This window comes from Crocodylus siamensis, chromosome 4, assembly GCF_052110815.1.
Source record: "Crocodylus siamensis isolate JL-2025a chromosome 4, ASM5211081v1, whole genome shotgun sequence".
Lineage (NCBI taxonomy): Eukaryota > Metazoa > Chordata > Crocodylia > Crocodylidae > Crocodylus > Crocodylus siamensis.
The window spans coordinates 86474859-86501235 of NC_143398.1; the positions used below are offsets into that span (position 1 = coordinate 86474859).

Genomic DNA, 26377 nt, shown 5'->3' on the forward strand with positions numbered 1-26377 from the left:
TTCTTCTCTCTATCATTTTTATTTTGATAAACCAAACAATATATAATCGGGGTGGGGGGAGAGCAGGGAGCGAGACAGACAGAGATGGAGTTGATCATAGATAAGTACAGTGATTTACATTATATAAAATACAAACGAACAATGAGAATAAGAGATTGACTAAACAGTGCTGCAACTGATACTCTTGGCAAGAAATTTCCAGTTGTATATACAATTCTTAGGATCCATAATATTCAAAATTAAAAAAAAAAACTTACTCAAATCATTTCTATTTTAGTAAGCTTTAACTCCTTATCCAATTGTCAGCTTACTCTGAGATTTTCTTGCCCAGGTGTGATCAATAAAACCATTAAATATTAAAATAATTTATCCTCAACATGACTACAAATTCCCCAAGAGAAACAAAAATCTGTAATGGTACTGGTTTAGGGAACAATTAAGCATTAAAACGTGGTGACCCAAATATATTTAATTTAAAATTCTGTTGCAAAAAAATAATCATTTTCCAAATGGAAAAACAATGTTAATGGGTCTAATAAGCCACTCAGTCTATTGATTGCTTTTACTGAAATAAATTTCTAGACACTGGAAAGGGAAAAGCATTTTTCTACAGTTAAGGAAAGTTCAAACTGCACGTTTGAAATCTCATCTAATAAAAAGAGCGAAGCAATAAGAGGATTATCTCTTTAAACATAGTATAGGAAGCTTGGAGGCCCTGGAGACATTTTCCATACCTTCCATCTCTGATGAGAAGCAACCTTATCTGAAACCAGAGAAGGTCCTGTGACCCTGCAGCTCAGTTTTAATTTGATCTTCTACTTTAAAGAGGTTTGTATGATCCCTCTCAGCTTATTCTACATATTCTTGTGGATTTTTTTAAATCTAAGGTACAACAACATCAGCTTTTTGATTCATTGTTTTGATCTAGCTATGCAATGTATTTAATGTATCTCCTTCCCCATCAGACCTCAAATGAGGTTAAGTCTGACAGACAGGTTAGATCTATGTAACAGGAAAGATCAAGGCCTGGATAGAAAGCTCATATCTGCAGCTTCCTCCCCTATCTTCCATATTGTACATCTAATAAATTAGTCTCCTTGCTCAAATAATTTTATAAACAATCCTCTGACCACCATGTGTACAATTCTTGTGCCACTGATGTCAGTGACAAACCTCCTACTGACTTCAGCATGGTGAGGACTTCACTCTGTGATGTTACATCAGCTCATCAGAGCTTAAAAAAATTGCACTATGTAACAAAGCTTACAGGAACACTAACTCTCAGACATTTTTCTTTAAATTCCCTTCCTGGAAGGGATATCAGTTGCCCTTCAGCAGATCTACATGCAAGAGGGACTCCAGCAGGACTGTTTGTACTGAAAGCCCCACCCACGTTTTTCCTATGAAGGACATCCCCACCGGCAAAAGACATCATCAAAGGGAAAAGACTCCAACTTCATTTTCTGCATCTTTTTAATGCTTTCACTGCCCACTATTTTTTACTGGAGCCATCCAGGAGAAAGCATTTGCCCTGCATGAATTCAGTGGACTGCTGAGGAACAGTCTGGGGAAGGAAAGATAATGAGGTGGGCCCTGGGCCAGGTCTCAATAGATAGATAGCAAGATCTAATGGGCGTGACAGGAAAGACCTGAGAGCCTGACAACATGGCATGGGGCACGGGGGTCTCTATACTTTCCAAGCACATCCTGTGGTTGAGGACTCAAATATATTAGCAAAACTGGGTGAGGAGAATTTGTATACAACTCAACTACACTATTTCAAGAAGCCAGAACTGTAAATAATTGACAGAAAAGTAGCCTTTCCAGAACCTCCAGGCCAGCTGAGCTAACCTGAGATTTTAATGGAGAAATTCTGATCTTTATAAAGAACAGATTAGAAAGAGACCAGGGCTTGGAGGTCATCCTGGCTTCTGTCCTCAGCTTGCTGTGAGTCTTTGGAGAGGTATGGCAGGGCCTGAAACTGTGAAAGGACAGTTTCTTCCTGCTCAGACACGTACCACCCAGGCATGATTAGTCTTTTCTCTTAGATATTCTCATACAGGGTGTCAAAGGTTTCTTCTGGAGTTTCTTCCTTAGGTGTCTACAAAGAAAAGAAAAAAGAAATGGAAGAAAAATATTCTTCAGAATAAGCAAAGCAGCTTCTTAAAAAGTACTTCTAACTTACTCTCCTAGAAATAGCTACTAGTGGCCCACTGCAATAGACCCATTAAGATAATGCTGTGCTGTTCCCCAAAACCAGTGGTTCCCTGCTTTTTTAGATTCAAGGCACCCCTTGTAAGTCTCAAGGAACCTCTTGGAAAATGCCAGCTCTTAACTTTCACTCGGTTTTTTACTACAAAAAAAATAACTGAGCAATTCTCCCGCTGCAAACAACTCAGAAAGACCACAACAGGTCAGGATGCTTTTGATACTGAGAATTCCTCTTTGAAATCTCTGGGTTTATTTTATGAATCATATGCTGCAGCACCCTGGTTGAGAATCACTGCCCTAGGCAGAAGCATTGATAATCCAGACTACAGGATAAAGGTGCTTCCTACTTTTCTCTGTTCTAAAAATAGAAGCAGCCTGGGAGAAGAGGGGAGATTGATCTTTGTAAAAATATATCCGTCTAGATACTGTGCAGAAGGAATTCCCTAACCTCTCTGATTCCACTCCTTCAGCAGCTGAATCGTTTCTTCACTATTGTTTCTCAGATAGGCACAGTGCTGCCAGATACTGATATTCTAAGCACTGTGAGACAGGCCTGCTATGATCAAAATTAGATAGCAGAGTAGTTGAAATGCCAGTGGATGAATGAAACCCTGTCTACATTAGCCATTTATTTGTTGTTAACCATCAGTGGGAAACACTAAACAAAAACACCTAGTACAGAACCCTCCAAGGGCATGTGAATGCTAGACACCTGAACTTGTTAACTGATCTGGTCTTCCCAAATCTTCCAGTTCAAGGTGCCTCCATTGCAATTGTCCCCTCCCTGCAAAAACTGCAGTTGTGCTGGTAATGGCAACCATGGGAGTGCTGGAGTAAACTCCATTACTAACATTAACACTGCTATATTCTGTTATTGGTAAAAATACTGGTGTCTACTCTATCCTAGTCTTCTGACTGCTACCACTATCAATATAATGGTGCCCAGTGCCAGTGCAGAAGTGGGATAATTGGAAATAATCCCTAATATGGATATAACCAAAGAAGCCAGCCTTGCTTCAATTAAAGGCACTCCAAACAGCAGTGCAGATACTCGTGTGTGGTTGTTTGCAGCTGCACCTGGAGATATTTGGTGTGTTACTACTACAGGAAAGGCAGGGGTATCAAACAGCCCACGGAATGGATCTGGCTCACAAAGCCTCATAATCTGGCCCCTGGTGCTGTCCCTTTTGCTGTATCAGCCCAAGGCTGCATGCCGTGCCCAGGATGTGGTCCACCTCCAGCATTCACCCAAGCTAGTCCTGGGCTGTGCCACCCGCAGCATGCGCTGAGGTGGGTTCCAGACTGCGATCCATAGCACTTTCTCAGGCCAGTTCCAGACTGCAACACATATAGTGCCTGCTCAGGCCAGAAACCTGAACTGGCCTGGGTGGGTGGCATCTATGCTGGATCGGGCATGGAGGCAGAAGGGAGGAGGCAACAGGCCCATGGACCTGATCCAGCCTGTGGACCTACCCCACACCACTCATCTAGCCTGCAGGGTCAGATGAGTTTGACAGTCCTGAGGTAATGGGTTATAGAGGTAGGTGGACAACACATCAACATTACCCAATACAGACAGGGCCCTAGATTTTATGGGCTTATTTCTCCTTGACTGATGGAATTATACCAGAGACAAATATTTACCACAAATTTCCAAGTTTTGATCACTCTGTTCACTGCAGACAGAGGCAGAGCCTGGAGCATCTGATCCCTGCTAATCCTCCCTTCCATTCCATCCATAATGTCATTCACATTACAGGAGGTCCCTATTACCATTATTTTCTTGTAGAACTGAGCCCAAAGATGGGACACTAGCTAAGTGACAGAGAGACTAAGACTGTCTCTGTTACTCTCATCTCTTTTCTTTTTGAATGGTGGAACTACACAATATGGGGAAACAATATCTGCTTTTGATGATCGGGTGCAGAAGGTTCTTACCGTATCTCTCATTTTCTTCTTCTTCCTCCCTGCTTTCTCGCAGTCTTCACTCCTATGTCTGTCCCTGGCTGGCTCTGAGTTGGTGGATTTAGGCTACAAGAGACATACCCACATCTCTCAGTAACAGGCCACTTTGCCCACATACTTTTCTTCAGACCCCCTCATCCTCAAATGAATGTGTCAGCTATGCCAGTACAAGTGTTCCAATAGTTCCCTAAGAGCTCCACATTCAGTGCACCACAGCAAATTGTGTATTTAGTGTCACATCACACAGACAATTACTCAGAGGAGACATGATACAACATAATAAGAGGGGTAGAGAAGATAGATCAGGAGCTCCTGTTCTCCCTGTCTCATAACAAAAAACACAAAAAGGGGGAAATCAATGAAACAGAAGGGTGCCAATAATCAATGCTGGTCATTTTCCCCATAATGCACAGGTAGTCTGTGGAACTGCTGCCCAAGATATCATTGAAGCCAAGAACCTGGCAGTATATTAAAAAAAATATAGCAGACCTGTCTATGAATAACAGGAATATCCAAAGTTAATAGTAAATATAGTTTTATTAACAGACAAGAGTTTGGGAAGGGATGTGAACACTCACATTTTGCGGGCAACTTCTAACTACTGGATGTTACAAGAAAACTTTCCCCAAACTGAATGATGCAGGGTTTTTAGACTTTCAAACTCCTGATCTTCCAAGAAATAAGATACTGGATTAGATGGACCAATATGTTGGCTTCTATAATCCCATGTTCCAGATGTAATTTCCCCTTGGAGGGCCAAATTTGAGAGCTGCATCCACTTATGCCAGGAGTGGATATAGCCCCAAGGCTCTGTCCTGTCCTAATGTTCAACTTGCCAAGAAAGTCATGCTTCCTTTCCCCAATCCCTAGGGTGGCAGGGATTGTAGCAACACATGATTGAAGTCACTGTAGTCTCAGGACTGCTTTAAATTCAGTCCCTTTGTAATGGGCCTAAAGGGTTATTATGAAACCAGAGGTAGGGGGGAGTCCAGCAGTGCCCTGGCTTTGCCTCTATTCCTTCAGGCTGAAAGAATCTTTAGCTGCCTGAGCATTTAGGAAGGGCCATAGCAGAGCCAAAATCAGGCCTGTATTTCATAATAATGTAGTATGCACACAGGGATGGCTCCCTTGATACACATGATCCCAGGTCTTCCACCACCTCAGACGTCAACACATCTACATGAGCTAGGGCTGTCCTATCTGGCACTGCTTGACAAACTAACCATTCAGGTGGAGGAAAAAAGAGACTCTACATGGAACCCACCCACTGAGGGGTGGGAGCAGCTCAGCTCTCTTTTGGGGGCAGGGGAGCAGCAGAATTATTGCATAGATAAGGGCAGGGTTGTTTGGCAATGCAGTTGATCACATGCCCAGTTTGGAAGGGGACCCCTGCGGGCTGTTATCAGGCTTATTGAAGAGGAGACTTACCTTTGCTGTGGGATTGTTCTCAGATATTGGACTGTGTGTGTCATTCTCGAGGACAGAATAGATATCAGGCTGGTGGGATTCTAGGCACTGGAATGGGAAAGGGAGGAGAAAAGAGGGGCTGTGTCACATGAAAAACAGTGCACTGGGGTTCAAACATGTCCTGCTGCCTGCTGTGGCTAGGCATCAATACACGTCCTGAAATTTGGGTCTCACCCTCCTGTCCCAAAAATCTGCAAGATATATAGGAATCCTGAACTGAATGTGGGCAAGAGGAAAGCACTTGAATGAATAGGGCAGTCCCAGCTTTAGACTGACCTTGGATCCCAGAGATATGCTGTCAAGGTTTTTCTCCCCAGACAGCAAATTTGGAACAAGAACCACTCTCCCTGTCCGCATCTCACACAAATTCTTCACAGAAAGCAAAATAAGACCCACTTTATGGACAGACATTCAGTGCTCAGGGGGCCAGGAAGTACTGTGATCCAGCTAAGCTCTGGATGGTATAGTATTGCACTGATAGGCATGTCACTCCCAGGTTCTAACCACAATCGCTTTGGGCACTTGAGGATGGGAAGTGTGACTGACCTGATAGCCAGAGGCCCAACAGAATAGTGAAGAGGGAAAACTCCGCAGCCACATGCAATAAGGACTATTTCCCTTTATTTATTTATTTACTTCTTTAACTGGAATTATTCCTTCTCCTCAGAATGCAGAAGGAGTAAAGGAACTGATACATACTGTGACACACATACGTATATCTACAGACTCACACACAGGAACACGCAGAAGCATGCATGTTTACATGCACACACATACACACACACACATTCTTCATGTGTGAGCATCCTCTGGTCTCAGATAATTCTATCACTAAAGATGCATGTCAGATTGAGTGATATTCCAAGATCTGCCTGAAGGATCAAACATAACAATTGGGAAGACTTTTTCATGTGTGTTTCAAGGATGACAGCAGGTTGCCAAGGTGTCTGTTTCTCTGGCAACAGGAAGATGGGTGGAGCTTATGCAGGCAGGAGGGGCAGATGGTATTAGCAAAGAGATGGCAAAGTGAGTGAGGCTCTCATGTTGCTGTAATTCAGCAAAGAGAAAGAGCAAGTGATTAAGGCTAGATTCCAGGCAGTGCTGGCTCCCAGACTGCGCAACTCCTGCTCATTTCGCTGGGGGCCTCACATGCTCAGCACCTGTCAGTGTCAGGCCCTATGCAATCATGATTTAACGAAGAGTGGATGAGCCAGAATAGAAGGGGGCTGGCACAGGGCTTAGGATGGACTTGCCAGGGGCACCGAGGTGGAGGGGGATGCTAAAATGAGCAGGAGATCATTTGGCTCTATCCCTGCAGAAAGCTGACAAATATTAACAGTTATTTCAGATCACCCCCTTGAGTCGCTCTCTTGGAACAACCCCACCAATGCTTTGCCTCCACACAGTTCCCATCACAGCTTCCTTATTCCTGATTCTCAGCTCTGTTCACATTGGTCACAGAGAGTTTCTTCCCTGGTGCTTTTTTCCCCTCACAGCATCATATAGATCGGGGATTGAGGGTGTCCCCTGCACCCAGTGGCACAAGAATCAGGCTGTATGCCCTCTGATTGACAAGTGGTCCCTTTCTCACTGCTCCAGTCTAAGTCACTTGCAAATAGGGAACGAATTTTCAGAGCTAAATCTCCAAAAAAAGATTTCTTCAAATGCATTCTTTGACTTGCCCAGCCCCCTCCCTGTCCAGACTGTTAGAGAATGCTGCTGTGTTACTGGCCAATCAGAAAGCTAGTGGATGCAATTTTCATTTGCAAATAAATTACCTACACCTGGTCATTGACCATCTGCCACCGTAACAAGAGGAGCGGCTTGAGCTTTTGTCATCCCTTATCATAGCAGATGTCCTCCCATCTTGTTCCCAAAACAACTGAGGTTCCACCTACACCATGAAAATCAAGCCTGCCACATAACCCAGCCACACTGTGGGAGCACAGTACACTGTTAAATCCCTTTTTGGATGTATAGTGGATGGGATTAACAATGTTCTTCTCAAATCTATTGGGAGTGCTCCTAAGGCAGCAGGGCCAACCTTTTTTGGCAGGCATGCCACAGATTAGCCCCATGCCCTCCCCGAACACCACTCCAATCCCATTCCTCTGACCAATCTACTGCTCCGCTTTCCACTCCCTGCCCTGTCTCCTGCTGTGCTGCCTGTCCCCTCTCCAATCTACCATGTGCCACTTGTGGCATGTGTGCCTCAGGTTGGCTACCCCTGCTCTATGGTGTCTGTCACTAAGGATCAAATTTGGGAACAAGATGGTAAATACAGTTTTAATCCTGTCTGCTTGACAAAACTGAATCCCATTTCAACTAGTTGTCAGTGCTGCAGGGTGGCAATGAAGTCCAGCAAAACACTGAGTCTTATCTGGAAACCAGCTCCGTATGACACTCCTGTCTAGTTCCTGGGAATATCCACACTGAAGGTCACAATGCTGCAAGAGGCATTCCTCCTAGGTGACTGCCAGGGAATGCCACCTTTACCTTCTAGGAGAAGCTCTCTAGCACCCCCACTAAATGAGGCTTCTCAAAAATATACACTGAATTAGTTCACCTCCCAGGGCATCCAGTCTTTCTCCTTCCTAAGCCATACCGAGACATTTTGGGTGCTAAACCGGCCAGTTCCAAGATCTCCCATGTTGCAGAGGCAGTTTGTATCCCACTGGATTCTGCCCTTCACAAGTGCATTTTCACTAAACTCACTTCTTGCTCAAATCTGGTCTGTTCTAGCAGACTTAGTATTTGCATCCTAAACGAAGTGACATTATGAAACGTTATTAAGATGAAACTAAGAATGCAGGATGGAGCCAACCAGGTGAGAAATTGATCTGAATTTTCTTTTGCAAGAATCGGCCATGTCAGGGCAAACTATCTATTCTTGGAAAAGTGGGAATAAAAAGAAGTTAGTTTTTGTAATTAAAAGGTTTATAACCTTAATACTCCCTCCCTTTAGTTGCTACTCCGTTTTTTCCTGTCAGTTTTATTTTTAAACTTGATTAAAATAATTTAAAAAATGAAAAAAAAACTATCGACCTTCTAAGGATCCTTGAGATTAAAGCTAGAACACTACTGGCCCATTTTGTCCATCTCTGCACATCCCCCTATCACCTACTCGGTTCGGTAGGGAAATACATTTCTTTACTCTCTGTTCTCTAGAGCTTAGTATCATCCAGTTTTAAATGATTTATGCAATTCAGTTCACATCGCTCCCCTTGAGAGCCTTTTCCATTCTGTTATAGATTTCACTGTCAGGAAAGGTTTCCTAGTATTCAGCCAATATTCTTCTTTACTCTCTTTCATCCCCCTACTCCTCATTTGCCCCACAGACTAGCTTAAGAAATGCCTTTCTCTCCTTCGCTAAATTGATGAATAGCCATCAGTGGACAAGAGGAATGGGAACAGCTGACTGCTGCCAGTTTCAGAAATGGGAAAGGGCTGTCAGTTTTATTCTGAGTCGAAAGCTACGAAGAAGAGACCCCTCCCCAGCCCTCTTTTTGCATCCAGTGCCTTTTTATACTGAGATAAATGGACTAGGTCACTAGGGGCCAACCTTTTTAGTAGGCTTGGCACAAGGTAAGTACTGTACCCTCCCTAAGTACAACTCTAAACCCCTCACCTGGTCTGTTGCTCTGCTTCCTGATCCCTGCCCTATGCTCCCTGCCCAATCTGTTGCTTTGCTTTCTGCTCCCTGCCCTATCTGCCTCTTTGTTCCCTGCTCCCTCCCTAGTCTGCTGTGTGCCATACAGAGGCTGCCCATGCCACTTGTGACATGTGTGCCACAGGTTGGCCACTCCTGCACTGGATCATCCCCCTCCTTCCACTCCCTGACCCTACTGTCCCAGGCACTCAGTACCCATGATGAAGGACAGGCATTTCGTGTAAACACAGAGGTCTAGTGAAGCCACTTTGGGGATGGGAGTGGTTCTGGTACTTACAGTGTAGATGGAACCAGATGGTTCTGAACTGCCTGAAGTGGCTGGGGCTCTTGCCCCCAATTCTGGGAAATTCTGGGGCTGGCTTCTCTTTGGACATACCACCTACATAGGACAAAACATTACATGACAGCACTGTAGTCAACACTGCATTCCCCAATGTGAAATAAATACCTGTATGACTGTCAGATGTGATGCATGATCAGGGGTTATTAATGACATTTTTGTAGCACTTTCCTCACAAGCAAAACACTTTGAAAATAATGAACCTGCCCCTCCACTTGCATTGATGTAAATCCGTCAAGTGAACCAAAATATAGGCTATGTGTACATGTAAAAAAAGACTTAGTTCACTGAAACACAGCTGTCTCTGGGGTGCAGCTTGTGAACATTTAACAGTGCATAGCAATATGGTAGGACAGGAAGTGAGGAGGTATCCAGCTGAAACTGCAGGGACATGTTAGAAGGATAGAATGCAATAATTTAAATTTGTAATTTGGCCAGGAAATTAATCCTGAAATTGCTACTTCTAAGAAGAGTACCAGGATAACTTGAATGGTCATATGTGGTCAGCAGTACACAGTAGTATTGGTCTATCTCTGACTTAAAAGGAAGAAGTTTTCTTCAACAGCACCATTTCCTGCAGCAAAGGAGATTTCTCTATAGGTGGCCCACTCAAATAGAGGTCAGACCGAACCCTGTTCAGCTTCTGAAATCTGGCAACTTCATTCCATCCAAGTAGAGTGTGCACAAAGGATAGAAATATAGGGTACAGTGTAATCCAAGGCAATATTATTTCTTTTGATGCACATCTCTGCAGAGGGGGTTGTCTTTTGAGAAGAAAAATGCCACATTACTGACACGGGGAGGGAAAGCACTAGTGAAACAAACTCTCATGGCTGAGGAAAATTGTTAATAATGAGACAGAAAAAACAGAAGTGTTCAAAAATATTTTTGTTCTGTTTCTGGAAAGAAGCAGAAATGATGTGTTCACATCACATGAGGATGATGAAGTGCTTTCCAGTCCATTAGTAACTTAAGGAAGATGCTAAACAGCATCTCCTAGAGATAAATATTTTTAAATCAGCAGATCCGGATAACTTGTGTTGAGAAATTCTATGGCCTGTGTTATGTGAGAGGTCAGACTGGATGATCTAATGGTCCCTTTTAGCCTTCAAAAAAATCTGTAAATCTATGAGTCTAAGGCCCACCTCAAAGCCTGAAAATGTCAGCCAGCAGTTCATGTAATTGCCTCCTCCATAAAACTATCCCACCAAATTGCTGGAGAAATATAAAAGGAGGTAGTTCTCAGCACTGTCACTCAGTGGTTATTCTCGCTTCATTTGATCATCCCCAGCAGTTTTCATGCAATAAATAGCATTTGGATATACATCATTTCTCCTTTTAAGGGAGAAGGGTGTCATATGTGACATTTGTCAACAGTCACTGCATCTATATTGAGGTGTTGAGTCCTCAGGGGTAAGGAAGTGTTAGCTGGTCCGTTAGTAGGGAAACTGATGCAAGGAGGCCATATAGATTTAAATGCAAGTTCTGGAATCATCACCAAACAAATAATGGAATTTTAGAAAATTCTAAACAAAGATTTTAGTCAAAAAAGGCCAAAGCAAAAGGAAAGAAGTAGTAGAGAAAGAAAACTGTTATGTATTTGGAATGCTACAATTACCCTTAGGACTGATTGCACACTATGATTTTTCCCCATCTTTATTTAAACTGGCTTGGATTTTAATGTTAGTATGTATATTATCCATATTTCTCTAATTTTAAAATGTAGTTGTTTAAAATGAAATTTGAGTTTAAAACAAAACACTGTTAAGGCCTGAACTTTTAATAATCTCTTAAAATAGTTAAATAAAAAATAAATAGGCTTAATCTGTGAGCCTCTACCAAAGTATTTCGGTTATAGGGTGCATGCTTTTTTATATAAAGAAAAGATCAGGGGGGAAAATCTAATATTTTTGAGGTTAAGCTTTATAAATACAGCACAACAATAGGCCGTGTGCTGTCTTAAGGAATTTATCTTGTGGTGGGTCCTTAAGCAATAAATCAGTAACCATTTTCTAACAGACGCAAAATATAAAATTAACAAGAATATGGAAACATTATGATATACAATTGCTTAAATGAATGTATACAGTTATAGCACACCCTCCTATGTAGCAAAAATATGTACCAAATCTAGTATAAAAGGTTCTGGTTAGTTTTAAATCTACATCTTCTAATGGTTATATCAGCTAATTAGAAGGTGCCTTTCTTCAGAAAAGTAACTGGAGTACAAATGGAAAAGCTGATTAATATTGATGATTTAAATCAAGGCTTTCCAGTCGGTGATTTAAATAACGATTTAAATCAATCCACCTTGATAATCTGTGAATGGCAAGTAAAAAAAGGTATAAACATGCCCCAACTACTCATAAGACACTGCATGATAAAACATGTTAAAAAACAGCAACAGCAATGATTTGCTAATATTTTGAGGGAGGAGAAGAGTGTTTTGCTTTGTTTGAAAATACCAGGTTATTTCCTTTTCCACATGCACTGTACAAACAACTGGCTTTCATGTCCACTGCAGCCCGGTACTTGAGGGACTGACAGCTGTCTGCACCAGAATTGGTGAGATTTTTTAAATAAATCTTGAGAGCCTAGGCAATCTCCCAAGAACCTGAGTCTTAGGCCAATGGCCTGTAATTAAGCAGGTGTGGGGGGGATGTAGTGATTTATCCCAGACTGTGGACATGGGAGCTGGCCTCTGAGGAAAATTGGTAGCCCCACAGGACCAGAAGGACAAGTCAGAGATATTACTGAGAACTAAGTTAAGTTAGCAGCCCCCTGAGACACAGGTCACAAGCCTATAATTTCTTGTAGGCTGCTCACTTCAGGGCTCACAGAAGACATGGCAGAGAAAGCAACCTTAGGGAAACAGAAGTGTCTACATTCCCATTGTATTGCTTAAGTGACGAATAGAAGCATTCTCAAAATTACCAGCAGTTCCCGTTCCCTATTAAGGGGACTGAATCCAGCTTGCTCTTAGCTAAAATGACAGCCAGTTTTCTGCACCGTGCTCAGATGGTAGCAAAGTGTTCCTAAGAAATAGCTCCCAACTGGACTGAAAACCAAGCTACCTTTTAGTATGGGGTGCATCATTAGGAGGTAAGAGGCAGTGCCATGATCAGAAGTGATCTGTAGATGGGGGTAAGTAGGTGAATATAGGTAGAAAGGAGGATCTAGAATGGCAGGAGGAAAAGCTGTAGGGGCAGGGCGAGGTACTAGGAGGAGTGAATGGAGGAAGAATGGAAGCAGCAGACTGAAAAAGAAAGCGAAAGAAGAATGTGGGTGAGGAAAGGGGAAGAAGAGAACTGGAGATTCAAGCAGGCAAGAAAGAAGAGGGGATGTGGGACCAATGAGATGTACAGCAGAATTGCTAACTCTTGTGTTTTGTGTGTCTCAAAATTTTATGTTATTTTTAAAGATAAATTTCTTGGAGTCAGATGAAAATTTCAGCATTCACTGAAAAGAAAATATAGATTATACTTCTTGTGACTAGGGAAAAAAGCTTGCAAGTGTAAATAGTATGGGTTGACAACCCAGAGAGCAAGCGAGATGTTTAATAACAGAATGAACAGGGGACCAGGAGTCAGGATTCCTGGATTACATTCCTTAATCCCTCTGTGCCTCAGTTCTCTCATCTGTAAAATGAGGATAACTACTTTTCACAGAGGACTAGAAAGTGTAGTTAATTGCGTGTTTGAAAAGTGCTTTGTGATCCTCCAATGAAAGGCCCTATAGCTGCATAATATTGTTGCTGTTGTTAATAACAACAACAGCATCAGCATCATCACTATTAGCATACCTAATAATAGTCTGGCCAGGAGGAAGCCAGAAATTTTGTTTGGGTTGTATAGAGTTCAAGTTACAACCTTTTTTCAGCACCAGGTGGTACCCCAAAAAATACTTTAACCTAATGCATATACAGTAAAAGCTGTGTTAACCAGCATTTTACTAACCAGAATACTCTATTAACCAGAATTTCCAATATCCCCCAATACAAATCCTCACTTTAGCAACTGGAATCTTTGCCAAGTCTATCCGGCAGGTGCATCAAGTATTGCTGTTGTTTACACTAGTTAGTGACACTGCCGATACACCAGCTCCCAGGAGCCCTTCTAGTTGATATCTGCATAGGTGGAGGGAGAAAAAAAATTGGGGGCAGAAGGGCTGAGCACGCGCATGTGCGCATATGCCCCCCCAAGGTGGAAAAGTCTGTGACAAAAGGGGTGTGGGGAGGGGAAAGGGATCTGCGCAGGGCAGGGTGGGCTGCCACTGTGGGCTAGGGCTGGTATAACTCTCAGATAACCAGAATTTTTAGATAACTGGCACCCCACTTACCCCACTCATGCTGAATAACAAAGCTTTTACTGTACTGGGTAATACCATGCACTGGAGTTTGTTATATTTCATCGCCCTGCCAAAAAATATTACTGTGTTTTCTTGCATAGAATATGCCCCAGAATATATGCACCTGGTTTTTGAAAGACAGAATGAATTAAAAAAAGATTTTTCCAGAGTTATGGCTGCACAGACCAGGGGAAGGTTCTACTCTTTAGCTGGCTCAGCCTCCCTTTCCTGTTTAAATAAAACTGAAACCCTAGTTACTGCTGAAGACTGACCACTGTGGGTGAATTTGTGATTAACCAAAAGTGCTAAAGATTTCCAGGGCTGTGAAATAGGAGAAGGTGGACCAGGAACAGCTAACAGACAAAAGCCGCCCCAAAAAAGGTTACTTTGATTAGTGGAACATCAAAACCATTAAAAAGGAGACATGACCATTAACACCTATGGAATGGCAGAGCCATTGAATCAATTGATTCCCTCAGCTGCCTGAATAATAATACCACAGCTGCTGCACTGTTGAGCAGGAATCAAAGCAGAATGCTTTTATGCTGGGCAGGAAGCCAGATTTCCTACTTAATACATACACCCTGATTTTTGGGGGAAAGGGTGTGTCTTGTGTGTGGGACAATACAATCATTTGCAAAGTCAAGCATGCAAAAATTAAGAAATCCATGTTTTGGGGGCATCTTTTATTCAGCTCTACTGTATATTAGAAGACTGTCTTTCTCATGTTCATATACAATATTTTCTACAGAAGCATGACTCATACAAATAGATTGTTCAGAGAATTTAGCTGCCAGACTCTAACCAACCTCTAAGGATCTTGTGTGGACTATGTAAACTGCAATTTTTCAAAGGTTTCTAACTTGGTAACATTTACACAGTTTCAAGGAATGGCAAAAGGCACATCTCTGACATAAGTGACCCCCTGACAAATTTTGAGTCCTTGGCTCCAAAACATAGAGCCATTAGAGCTGAAATATTTATAAGAGTTTGTTAAACATGGACAAATATAGATATTGTTCCCTAACCTTATTCTCAGAAACAGCTGAACCATTTTTGCTGATACTTAAAAAAAAAAAAATCAGCCTGAGGCAGACAAGCAGCATGGAAAATTTCAGCCCAGACAGTTAAAGTTTGGCAAAGCTCTAAGCAACTAAAATAGGATCTCATAATAGGAAGTGTCAGAAAACCTTAACTATAGGCATCACTAGGAGCTCCACATAGAATACTTATCTTGTAATAACTTGCCTTTCTCTTCCACAGCAGAAGAGCTGTTGCAGTGATGCTTAGTGTAGCCAACACAGTCGTAAGAGTGACAAGGAATGTCCATGTGATGGAGGAAGTCTCAAGGTACCCACTGTCTGTGAGAAGCAAGGAGGTTAGAACCTGAACTTTTAAACCTGAAGAATAGCTGTCAGAGAACTTGCATCCACAAGCAGCTCTGAAAGCACACCTAATCAGATACTTTTCCCCTGTAAAAATATTTGAGAGGAGCTAAGAGATCACGAGTGATAGATACAGCCCAGGTGCCTGCCTCTGCTCTTCCCACCACTAACATGGTGAAACATCTTCTGCCATTCCAGCCCTGAACCTCCCCTTCCATCACACACAATTCAATGCAAAGGGAACTGGTGTACAAGCAAGTTGTTGCAAACTGAGCTAGGGGGTGAACTTAGTCTACAGTAGCTCCCCACGTGGAGACTCTTACCATGTCATAAATGTAATGTAGCATGCCACTTAGTGAAAGTGGGGTTAGGTACCTCACATTTACCAAGGAGTAGGAGTGCACACATGGGCAGTAACTGCAAAGTGAGTGACATGCAGCAAAATCATGTATGAGCTTACCTCATAGTAATGTATTTGTTCATGTAGTCATACCCAGAGACTCTCTGGAAGAAGTGTACAGGGTAAGTCAAGGCTAACATAATTTCTGGAGTAGAAAGGATAGCAGTGTGTGAAATGAGTGGAAAATTAGAGAGAGGCAGAGCCATGAAGGTGAGAGCTTAAAAGTGAAGACGTACAAGAACAAATTTGATACACTGTGCAGTGCAGAAATTAGAAAGAGGAGGTTTAGGTTAAAAGAGGCAAAGAGAAAGTAGTGTTAGTGGATGAATTATGTATAGATTAGGGGAAGGTGACATGAGTGTTACAGAGGCAGTGAAGGTGCTACCCAAGAGTTTTAGCAATGTGGATAGAGACAGGCAAAAGGGAGTACTAAACCCACACAGTAGCCTCATAGTACATTCAAAGGGTGCAAGTTAGTACAGAGATACCCACGCCAGCTCTGCAACCCAAAGCATCATAGCCACATTAATGCACTGCCACACACAGGTTCATTAGGTCAGCTTTCCTGAGATACACAGATAAACCCTTAACAACCATCCAAGATAGGATTGCTGCAACTGTCCCTTACCCTATGCCATGAGGTACTTTGGCTATGGTGCTTTACATTTTAATCCTTTCTAAGGAGCATTTCATATCAGATACCATAAAATAAACCCAACAGGTCAACAACAGCATCCAAGTCATTATCAACTCTCTTACAGTGCACTTGACTCCTGCCCTGTAGCCATCCTCTTGCTATTTTAGACCCATGCTTCAGTTGAACAGCCCACCCATCATACTGTAATGTGTGGTGCTTTGGGAGGGGAAGCAGAAATTCCCACTGGAAATTAGGAAACCTGAACCTATCTCTCTGATCGTATATGTAATCACCTCTGTCTCATGAACACAAGCCAAATCATATAGTGCCTTAGGGACATGTCAAGCAGCCCAACAAACAGGCACCCAGGTGACCTGGGTTCAATGCCTAACTGCTGCTGGCCTGCTGCAAGTCAGTGTGCCTCCACCATCCCCAATGGCACTGACCACTTCTGTAAGGTGCTTTGAGACCTGCTGATGAGAAGTGCAAAGCATTTGCATTGCCTTCTGTCTTTATAGACTGCCATGACAGAAGAAAGAAAGGACAAAAAAAGCACCGTTACAGGAAATTCCAGTCAGATTTTAGCCATTCAGACTTCCTCTTTTGAGTTTTCCTTGGCTGGGAGGGGAGCTTACCTCTGATGAGGACAAACGTCCCATGTCCCTTTTGCGTTAACCTGGTCCAGTTGGCCTCACAGTAATAGGTGCCAGAAGCAGCTTTGAATGGCTCAATGTCACATCTATAGCTCGCCTTTGCTGTCTGGTTCTCCTGTTCAGCAGGGATAGGTACAAATATCGGATATGTTTTGATTGTGGTTCTCTGGCCCTTTGAGTTCAGCAGATAACAACTGCCTATGAAGCTGGAATATTGCGTTGTGCGAGGGAAGCTGACCAGGCAAGTCATAAGTACTTGTTCATTGGCAAAAGCAACCTGGATCAGGGATTCTTGCTGCACTTCAACCTGCCCTCCTTCTGTGGGATGGGAGATATGCATTAGCATTCACATAACACTAGCGGTGGTCAGGACAAAATTCCCTCCCCAGTCATGCAGATATAGTCCAGCACAGTCAGGTGCATTATTAAGTAGTTGCTGGAAGTTCTCCATTGTGCGGTCTCAGCTACTGTCAGCAACCAGATGCAACTCAACTAGTTTGTGACCTACAGAGCCCATTAGGTAATCACTGTGCAATTCTTACCTACTCAGGCTTCCCCTTTTCCCTTGTGAGTTCCTCTATAGACCTCTAGCAGGCAGACATCAGGACAAGAGGAGACAGGAAGTGGATTGGTTATGCAGCATGAGAGAATATATTTCATCTGACAAAAATGGACAGCAATTTTCTAAAATGAACTCCGGGTGGATGTTTTGTAGAACTCCTACTCCAAAATCCCACAAGTTTGTGTGGGTGGGGGGGTGGAGGGTGTATGTGTGCGTGTGTATATGCACACACATGCGTGTGATCACTGTGTGCTGAAGAAGGATCTGGATCCAAACATGTGAGTCTGTGTAACTATGTAGTTGTGAATTTAGGGTATGTGAAAGGAAGGAAAATATACATTCTCCAGGCAGGCCACTATTGGGACCTTAAAAAATATTAAGAGGAGGCAGCTTAATCCCTCAGAACTTTGGCTGCTCAAAGTAGGATAGCAAAGAGCAAGTCTGCATATCAGATACAGGAACTATCAGCAGAAGCATGAAGATCTGAAGTAGATATCTGTGACAGCATCTCGGTAAGGGGCCAAGAAATAGTTCCCTTGATGGCTTATTTTTCACAGGTTATTGGAAGGATATCTGTTTCTGCAATTCACCCAGTGATGATATAGGAAGTTACAAGAGAGGAAGCAGAAGCACAGAGGAAACAATGAACCTAAGTATGCTCTTTCTTTTTGCTTAAAGAAAAGGAAGAAAAGCTGAAAAGGGGCACACTTCAGCCCAGCAGGAACATGGATAGAGAGCACACTCCACAGTGAACATGACCCTTTCTCTTTGCATCACACATAAGCCTGGTGCTATTGCCAGCCCACCTTTTTCCATCACTTTATTTCAGCACCTGCAGTTCTCATTTTCAAGTCATGGACAAAACAACCACCACAGTGCACCAGGAGGGGAGGATGGTCCACAGCATGTTAATTTTAAGAAGTAAAATATATTTAAAAAGTACATTATCCACATGGTTCTACCCAACTTATTTTCTTTCCATCTACAACAGGAGCTAATCTCCTCTGCTTTTTTGCAACAATAAGTAAGGGGAAAATTAAGGTCTAAATACTACTGGACTTGAACCCTGTGGGCAGATCCCCAAGACACTAGTCCTTCAAAATTCAGGACAGCTGCTGGCCTAATTTCCCCACAATACAAACAACACAATTTGCTAATCAGCAGCTGATTTTTACTGGGTTTAACAAGCAGTGAGGCACTGACTACACAAACATCAGTGCTTTTCCCCTTTAGGATTATAAAACTGAGAGTCAGAATCTGGACAAGGAATTAGACAGAAGGCAGGTCAAGGTAGCACCTTAGAGACTAACTGCTTTGGAGATACTGTAAGCTTTTGTAGGCAATGGCCTACTGTCACCTATGAAATCTTATAGTTTCTCTTAAGCAGTCAGTTTCTAAGGTGCCACCTAGCTTTGGTGTCTGCCTGACTTAAGACTAATACAGCTAACTACCTCCCTGGACAAGGGACAAGGAACTGTGATACAAGAACTGGAGGAAAAAGATATAAATACCCTTCTTGGTTTCAGTGGGACTCTTTGGCATCCTACCTTCTACAAATGGGCACTGCAGGATGCTAAAAAAAAACCGAACCCAAAATAGATTTTGGAGTTGCCATGCTATGCAGGTCACACCACTGCATTGAATGCACATAACATGACCAGATTTAAGGAGCAGCAACCCAGTATTTAACTCCTTCAAAACAAAGCACAGCAAAGATGTCTGAAGCTCAGCAATAGTAGAAGAACACAATCACACTCTATGAACATTTTCAGGGTAAAAACATCAGTTACGGAAAGATCTCTGCAAATAACATAACCAGCAGCAATAGCCTGAAGCCAAGGAAAATTTTAGGTTACTGCATTAGATAAAAGACACTTAGCTGTAAAAGCAACTGAGCTGTAATACACTCTCAGGAATGGTGCTCAGGGCCTCAACACTGCTGCTAGGAACAGGATAGATAGCTTAAAAAATGTATATTCCTTCAAACATAGGAGAGGTACAGCATAGCATGCCTGTTGATCTGCCCCTGCTCATTCATTGTCTTTGTAGAGCAATGCCAAAGTTGACATGAACCCGGCTTTCACACAAGGCACTGCATAGCACCACTGCAACAAGACAGAATAGACCCACCTTCTCATGAAATCTCTGGAGTTATTAGCTTGAGCAAAGACTATGCCATGGAGGATCTGAACAATTTCATCTAGGTTACACAGCACTCCTCCCATCCACCCCCTTCCTTTAGGGTTTTCCGTATGAGCTCTTAAATGTTTAAAAGCCAGAAATAGCAGCAGTGTGCAAATTCCTAGAGAGGATCTCTGGAAATTAGCAAAAGCTACCAACTGAAAAAAATGCCCTAAATGAGAGAGCAAAAGGAAGGACTATAAAAAGCACATTTTACCTCCATGCTGAAGCAACCAGAGAAACAGGAAGATAAAGTTCATATTGGAGGCCATGATAGGGTCAGAGAAGACAGCCACATCTGAAAATCCAGCAGACAAGAGATACTGCTTTTGTCAGGTATTTCCACAACTGAGAAACTATCTATCCCTTTCCCTTTGCAAGGGTACGGCAAGATGGACATGAAGTACTTCTAGCAAGCTGTTCCTGGTAGACACACATTCCCTTCTGCTTTTTTTAGTTAAGTCTTCTTCCTGCTTCTGTGGTTCATGATTTTACACTCTCATGATGGTGTTGCATCTGACAGTGGTTAGCTAGAGTTGAGACTATAAGCTCAGGGACCTTCCTGTCTTCTGATGGCCATAAAATATCATGCATGTTTGTTTATGGCAAAAACCCAGAAATGGATATCACCATTTCCCTCCTCTCCCTGCTCCTCCCCCCCCCTCCAGTTTTGTATTTTCACTCAGGGCTATGGTAAAAATGGTTTGGGCCAACTGGTTAGTCAGGTTGTTTGAGGACCGATGACTGTGTTTGTGCAGAATGTGATGGATGCTGCTACATTACCTTTGGAGTGATGGATGAGCTACACTTACTACATAGTTTGCTTTCCACATCCCATGTGTCAGGGCTTGGCTACATGAGGAGTTATTCCAGAATTGCTATTCTTGATTAACTGGCAAGTGTGGACAGTCTTATCCTTAAATGAGGGTATCTTATTCTAAATTAGTCTAATACGTCTTAAACTTGCCTACCGGGGAGACATATAAGCCTGGGTGTAACCTTCCAGGGCACTAGTCTGTAAACGGCTTACTCTGTTTTAAAATGGGTATATATCCACCAGGGGTGGGAAGCAGGCAAAGGGTCAGTGCAAAAGTAGCTTGTGAATTGTAGTCACATCCAAACTCACTTCAAGTTGCTGTGTAGACAAGACCTCAGATCTGGATGTCCCTCTTATTTCAGAATAAGTTAATTAAGAATAGCCATGGCAGGCTAAATTTTCACCCTACCTTAATCTAAACTAACTTCCCTTTGTGGACAAATCTGAGAAAAAACATTGCAGGGAGGGTTAATATGGAGACAGCAGAGAGAGCAAAAGAACAATGCCATCTCTCTCTTTGGGGAAGGACTGGGGACTCAAGTTTTTAGGGAATGCTTTTGTTTCAGGGACACCCTCATACCAGCAATATAACAGCTAAAAAATGGGTTCTGTATCTTACTAGAGAAGGCCTTGGGTCCACAAGCCTTCACCCTTTATGTCTTCCAAACCTGCCCCCTCCTGCCTCTGCACTTCCTGATATTTACACTGTATGTCCACAAAGGGGCACTGCACCATGCAGGGTTTAATTAAAGCCTGTGTGCCACCTTTGGAGTACCCTGGGGGAGGGGAGCACTAACAGCTGCAGGAAGGTGGCTGTTTGGGGGGCTGGGGAGGAGGGTAAATGTACTATTATTGTCATAGATGTACTATTATTGTCTTACTGGTTGGTATATTGATTTTGAGGGCTGGCTTTGGTGAGATCTGCTCTGAAACAACCTAATTTTCAACAACTTTGTGGCCAGTCCTGCATGGGTGCACAGACAGAAAGGGATCTCCTTGCATCCCTGAGTACACAGACAGGAACAAGGTACAGCTGTGTGGTACAACACTCAGAGCACCTGACAAACAGAGAGGGGAAGAGCAATGGCCCCATGTACTCTTCAAGACTGGTGCAGCAACTGCACTCCTCCAAGGAAGATTTGGGTCAGATTACAGATAAGAGCTGCATGGGGGCTGGTCTTAGCTGGAAATCACTCTTTTTAGGTCTCACATCTGAGCAGCAGAGAGAATCAAGAGTGGTAACAAGGCACTTTGCGGCCCAGTTGGTATTTTGGATACACAGACAGGGACACAAAGGCCCTGTGTGGACACAGGGTCAGGGCGACCCCAGGCAGCACTTCTTAGGCCTCAGTGAGGTCCCAAGACTGCTATGTGGGCAGACTTACACCTCCCTAGAGAGGAATCTGGCTGCCTCGAGCATAAGTGAGGGATTTCTTTCTAGGTGCTTACATCACTTTAATCCCTACAGAACTTGCACAATTTCCACCCTGATGTATTTCAGGAGGGCACACTCTGCTGCTCCTCTCTGCAATGTGTTGAAGCTCTTATCAGCATTTATCAGCTTCAGAGTGATAAATGGATTATGTGTGGTGGCCTTGTGGGGTGGTGAGGGCAGCATCCCACCTGCCCCGCCTGTTAGTCCTTTGCCACTCTAAATGCCAAGTCCTAGACATCTCACTAGAGGGAATATTTAAAGATACAGACCTGTAGCATTTCCGAAGAGATCACACATAAGAATCATCTGTGGGATTAGAGGCACTCCAGGCCAGAAATGCATTCACTGCTGCAATTTGCTATGCTACAGCTTTCTGAAAAGAAATGGCTTTGAAATGACTACCAGCTGCTAATAACTGCAAGACAGGACACCACTCTATTCCTTCGAGCCTAAAGGGAACCTCAACCTTTGAATGTTAAATTCAAGTTAAATTTTCTCTTGGAATTTTGGACTGGGTTTTAATCCCAGAGACTTAAATAAGAGGAGGGGAGGGAGGGGAGCCATGTGCTTTATTATCAAACCAGTAGTTGGGTGTAGAGGGGTGGTTATTTCAGACTGATTGACTCTCAGACTCCCACAGAACCTAGCTGGGGGGCTGCTCTCGCAGGACAGCAGACGAATCACAAGGCTGGAGAGGGACAGTAGCATAACTAGGGGTGGGGAGCTGGAGCACCAGCCCTGGACACCAACTTTGAGGGGGCACAAGACTGGCAGTCACTGCTGCCTGAGGTACAGAACCTGCCTGTTACACCTCTGCTGGGGACTGGATGTTTTCTTCCTGCCCTCATTACATGAAACTCTGTAAGGTAAGATACACTTCAGAGCGTGAGCTGACACCTTTAGTTTGGTGTCAAGGGACCGTTCCTCCACCACTCTGCTGTAGCCCAGCATTGTATAGATTGGCCAGGCATGTGACAGGCTTGTCCTCTTTCTGATGCACAAGTGACTGGCCACTTCCTGAAAGAAACTCTGGCCCAAGGGTCCAAAATTACATGGCAACTGTTTCTGTGCAAGCTTGAACCTCTCCAGCACTGTTACCATGTTGCAACAGGGCCCCACTACCATCACTAACGCAAGTCTTAAGCATTAGTGAAAAATCATGTACAGAAGGATCAGGAGCAGCCACTAGATCTGTCCACATGCGGAAGCCAGCAGAACTGCCTGTTCATGACTACATCTGAAGTACATGCATGAACAAGCACACACGCACACGCAAAGCCAGCTCCAGGTGAAGTTGCATTCACATGATGAGCCTAATCCCTACCAAGGCAGAGGCAGCTGTGCAGAGACCACAACGAAAGGATCTTTATTGCCCTGGCACTTAACATCACACAACATCCAAAACAGGAGTGCTTACTGGTGCAGAGAGGAGCCACAGCAGCTTAATAAGCTTGATTGCAGATTCTGGCTGATAGTGTTTCAGAGCGCGCACCAGCACAGCAACCTTGATTCGCTGTAACGTCAGAAACCATTTATATTCTACATCATTCTCAAGCTCAGCCAGCAACAACGCACATGCTTCAGAGGATTTGGTTTCTTCTGCACTTTTTCTTGGCCTGATTCTGCTGCTTATAATTTCCAGAGGCTGGTAGCAGCTGTGGGACTGCCTATGTAAGCAGGGCCCAGGCCATTGCCTGTGTTTTTACCCCACGCTCCGTACATTGTCTGCCAGCGGGGTTAAAAGGCACAGAGGTGAACACACCAGTAGCCTGTCTGCACTACATTTCCACCAGGGAAGCTAGAAATTTTAAAGTGGGAGGAGGTGGGGAGGGAGAGGAAAGGTGTAGACAGGAATACAGTCGTTTTGCTGCAAGTCCTCATATCTAGAGCAATGAGTCTCTTCTCCTGCTCTGGTACCTTCGGGAAAGGTCCCCAACAAGCGAATTCTCACTGTGTAGCCCGCAACAGTTTTGGGAGCTCCCTGTTTTGGGAGCGCCCGCATTTCGGTCTCACAGCATCCTCCTGCTCTCTCGGCATCTGTGTGACAGCAGCACCAAGCGAGTGGGCTGCTGCCTCTGACAACCTCTCTGATTTCACAGGCTGACATCTTTCACCCAGACTCACCCCAGTCTAAAAAATGAGGAGCAGCACAGAAGGTGTGAGAGCAGAGCAACAATACCCTGATGCAGAAGGAGGATGCCTTGATAGCTCCCTAGCCCTAAGACAACCCACAGGAAATAATTATATGAAGCGTTTGTGTCAGGCCGAGTGTTGCCCATCTGTTCGTTGCTTTAGTTTCTGCACTTCTGCTGCTTTGCCCCGGTTGGCCACACTTCTCTTAAGAATTAAGTTTGACATCTTATTCCCCTCTAATCTGGATTGTCATGAATTGGCACAGAGAGTGATTAAATCTCATGCTTCAGGGCATTCATTAATCTCTTGAAGGAAGATCAGGTAGGAAGCATTCCCCCTCCAGTGTTGGAAAGCATTGCATAAATTAGCCAGCTACATTATGGCATGGGCAGATCCAGGATTTTATAAAGGGGGTTTGGGAGCAGTGACCAGTGCTGCAGTGGTGGCTGTACTCCTGCTCCCAGCTTCCCCCAACCCCACCAGGGTGGGCAGACCACAATGCCAGAGCAGCGGCTGTGGACTTCTTTTAAATCCCCAGATCAAGTAAGAATCCCACCCTCCTCCCTGGTCTCAGTCATCTCACGCACTCCATTTACCTGTGCTCAGTGGTACCTCCTATCCCCTCCCACATTCCCCCACTTTTCTGACTGCTGCCATCTCCATCTCCATTGTCCCTGGCTGATCTGGAGGCAGGAAGGCTCTAGAGCTACTCCTGCCCCACTGTAGCCGGGCTGTGTGGAGGGTTGGACTCAAACAGGGACAGCAGCAGGTAGATTCCCCTTCCTTGTACCTGCTCCTGGGCCAGTAGGGACCACCCAGGGGAATCGGGTAGGCAGGGGGAACTCACCAATTGCCACTGCCCCTGGCTTCCCGCACAGCCCGGCTAAAGCCCCTCCCTATCATCCAGGGACAGTGACACGCAGGAGAGAAGAGGAATGGGAGGAAGAGGGGACATGCATATCAGCATGGAGAAGAATGAGGGGCTGGCATTCTTACCTGTTTTGGAGACGTAAAAACAGGTCCCCAGCTGCAGTTCCTGTAGCATGGTTTCAAAGGAGAGTGTAACACTGTCACTGTACCCCCTCTGGATTTACCTCTTAATTATGGATATATAGTTGTTGGGCTTCCACTATAGCATTCTGCAGAATGAAGGCTGGATACTGGATTTAGCAGCCAACGATCTATTCCTGGGATGCAGTATAGAGGGGCTAAAAAAAAAAAAATTTAAAAATCTCTCACTGTAGTTGGATGCATTTGGTTTGCTCAGTTTATGGTCCTACATAGAACAGTCTCCACGGGGAGGTGATGGAAGCCTCATTGCTGGGGACGGTTAACACAGCTGGACAAAACACTGGTTCCGCTCCTATTGTTTGAACCCAGCAGCTCTGGACGAGACTTGGGGCTCTGTTGTTCGGGGCCCAGGATAGACATGTAAGCCTGGGTCCCAAAGAGCTGAGAGAAGTATTTGAAAATAGGTGTAGTCAATGCAATGCACAGCAGGAGGGAAAGAAAGAGACAAAACGGTTGAGAACATTGTGCGCAGACTGAGGACAGACGAGGCTTTTTTCTCCCATTTCTGTTGCACTGCGAGCCACAAGGTGGCGCCATGTAACAGACTGCGCGCTTCTTTTTTCACCAGATGTGTGAGAGGTGGGGGTTGCCGCCTAATCCATCAGCATCCCCTTCGTGTGAGAGTTGCCTCTGCTAGAGCCTGGTCCATCTAGTCAGTGGCCCTGTTCCTCTATCCCTCGGCATAGGTAAAATGGACACAATGTGCAACGATAAGGTTAGATGTTACTTATAACAGAAAGTGAGGCCTAGCAGCAGGCACTGCAGGGGGTGATATGATTTATATTAAACATGTCAAATCCCAGGTCTACCATAAAGAGCAAAGTTCTATGCCCCCTTGGCAACTAGAGAAACTACAGGTATCATCTGTTTCAGTAAAGCTACAATAAATCCAGTGGAAATTCATCTTTAAGGATTGTTCTTGGCCCTAGTCCTTTTCTTTGGCTAATGTGTGTAGCATTGGATCAGGTGAATAGGGTGGCACATGTCTGCCTAGAAGAGACTTAGCCATCTCTCTGTCTCTGATGACAAAACAGCAGCCTTGTAGCATCTTGGAATACCTGGTATCTTCCCTAACACTCTAGCTTGGGATCTCGGCCTTCATT

General features: G+C 43.9%; 1 protein-coding gene across 7 annotated transcripts in view; it reads right to left on the reverse strand.

Moving 5' to 3' along the window:
* NFAM1 (NFAT activating protein with ITAM motif 1) overlaps nucleotides 1–26377 on the reverse strand; it is a 46126-nt gene continuing 19749 nt past the window's right edge. For 5 of the 7 annotated variants that reach the window (XM_090042724.1, XM_090042725.1, XM_090042721.1 and 2 more), the window contains exons 2-7: nucleotides 17058–17393; nucleotides 15249–15361; nucleotides 9591–9692; nucleotides 5605–5691; nucleotides 4150–4242; nucleotides 1–2101 (exon numbers count right to left, since the gene is read on the reverse strand). In XM_090042724.1, the coding sequence (XP_089898850.1) occupies nucleotides 2045–2101; nucleotides 4150–4242; nucleotides 5605–5691; nucleotides 9591–9692; nucleotides 15249–15361; nucleotides 17058–17325 (720 nt within the window). In that variant the 5' untranslated portion in view covers nucleotides 17326–17393 and the 3' untranslated portion in view covers nucleotides 1–2044. Of the gene's footprint in view, nucleotides 2102–4149; nucleotides 4243–5604; nucleotides 5692–9590; nucleotides 9693–15248; nucleotides 15362–17057; nucleotides 17394–20035; nucleotides 23451–25199; nucleotides 25412–26377 lie in introns of those variants that run through there. The other 2 variants (XM_090042719.1, XM_090042718.1) reach the window with 2 other exon arrangements.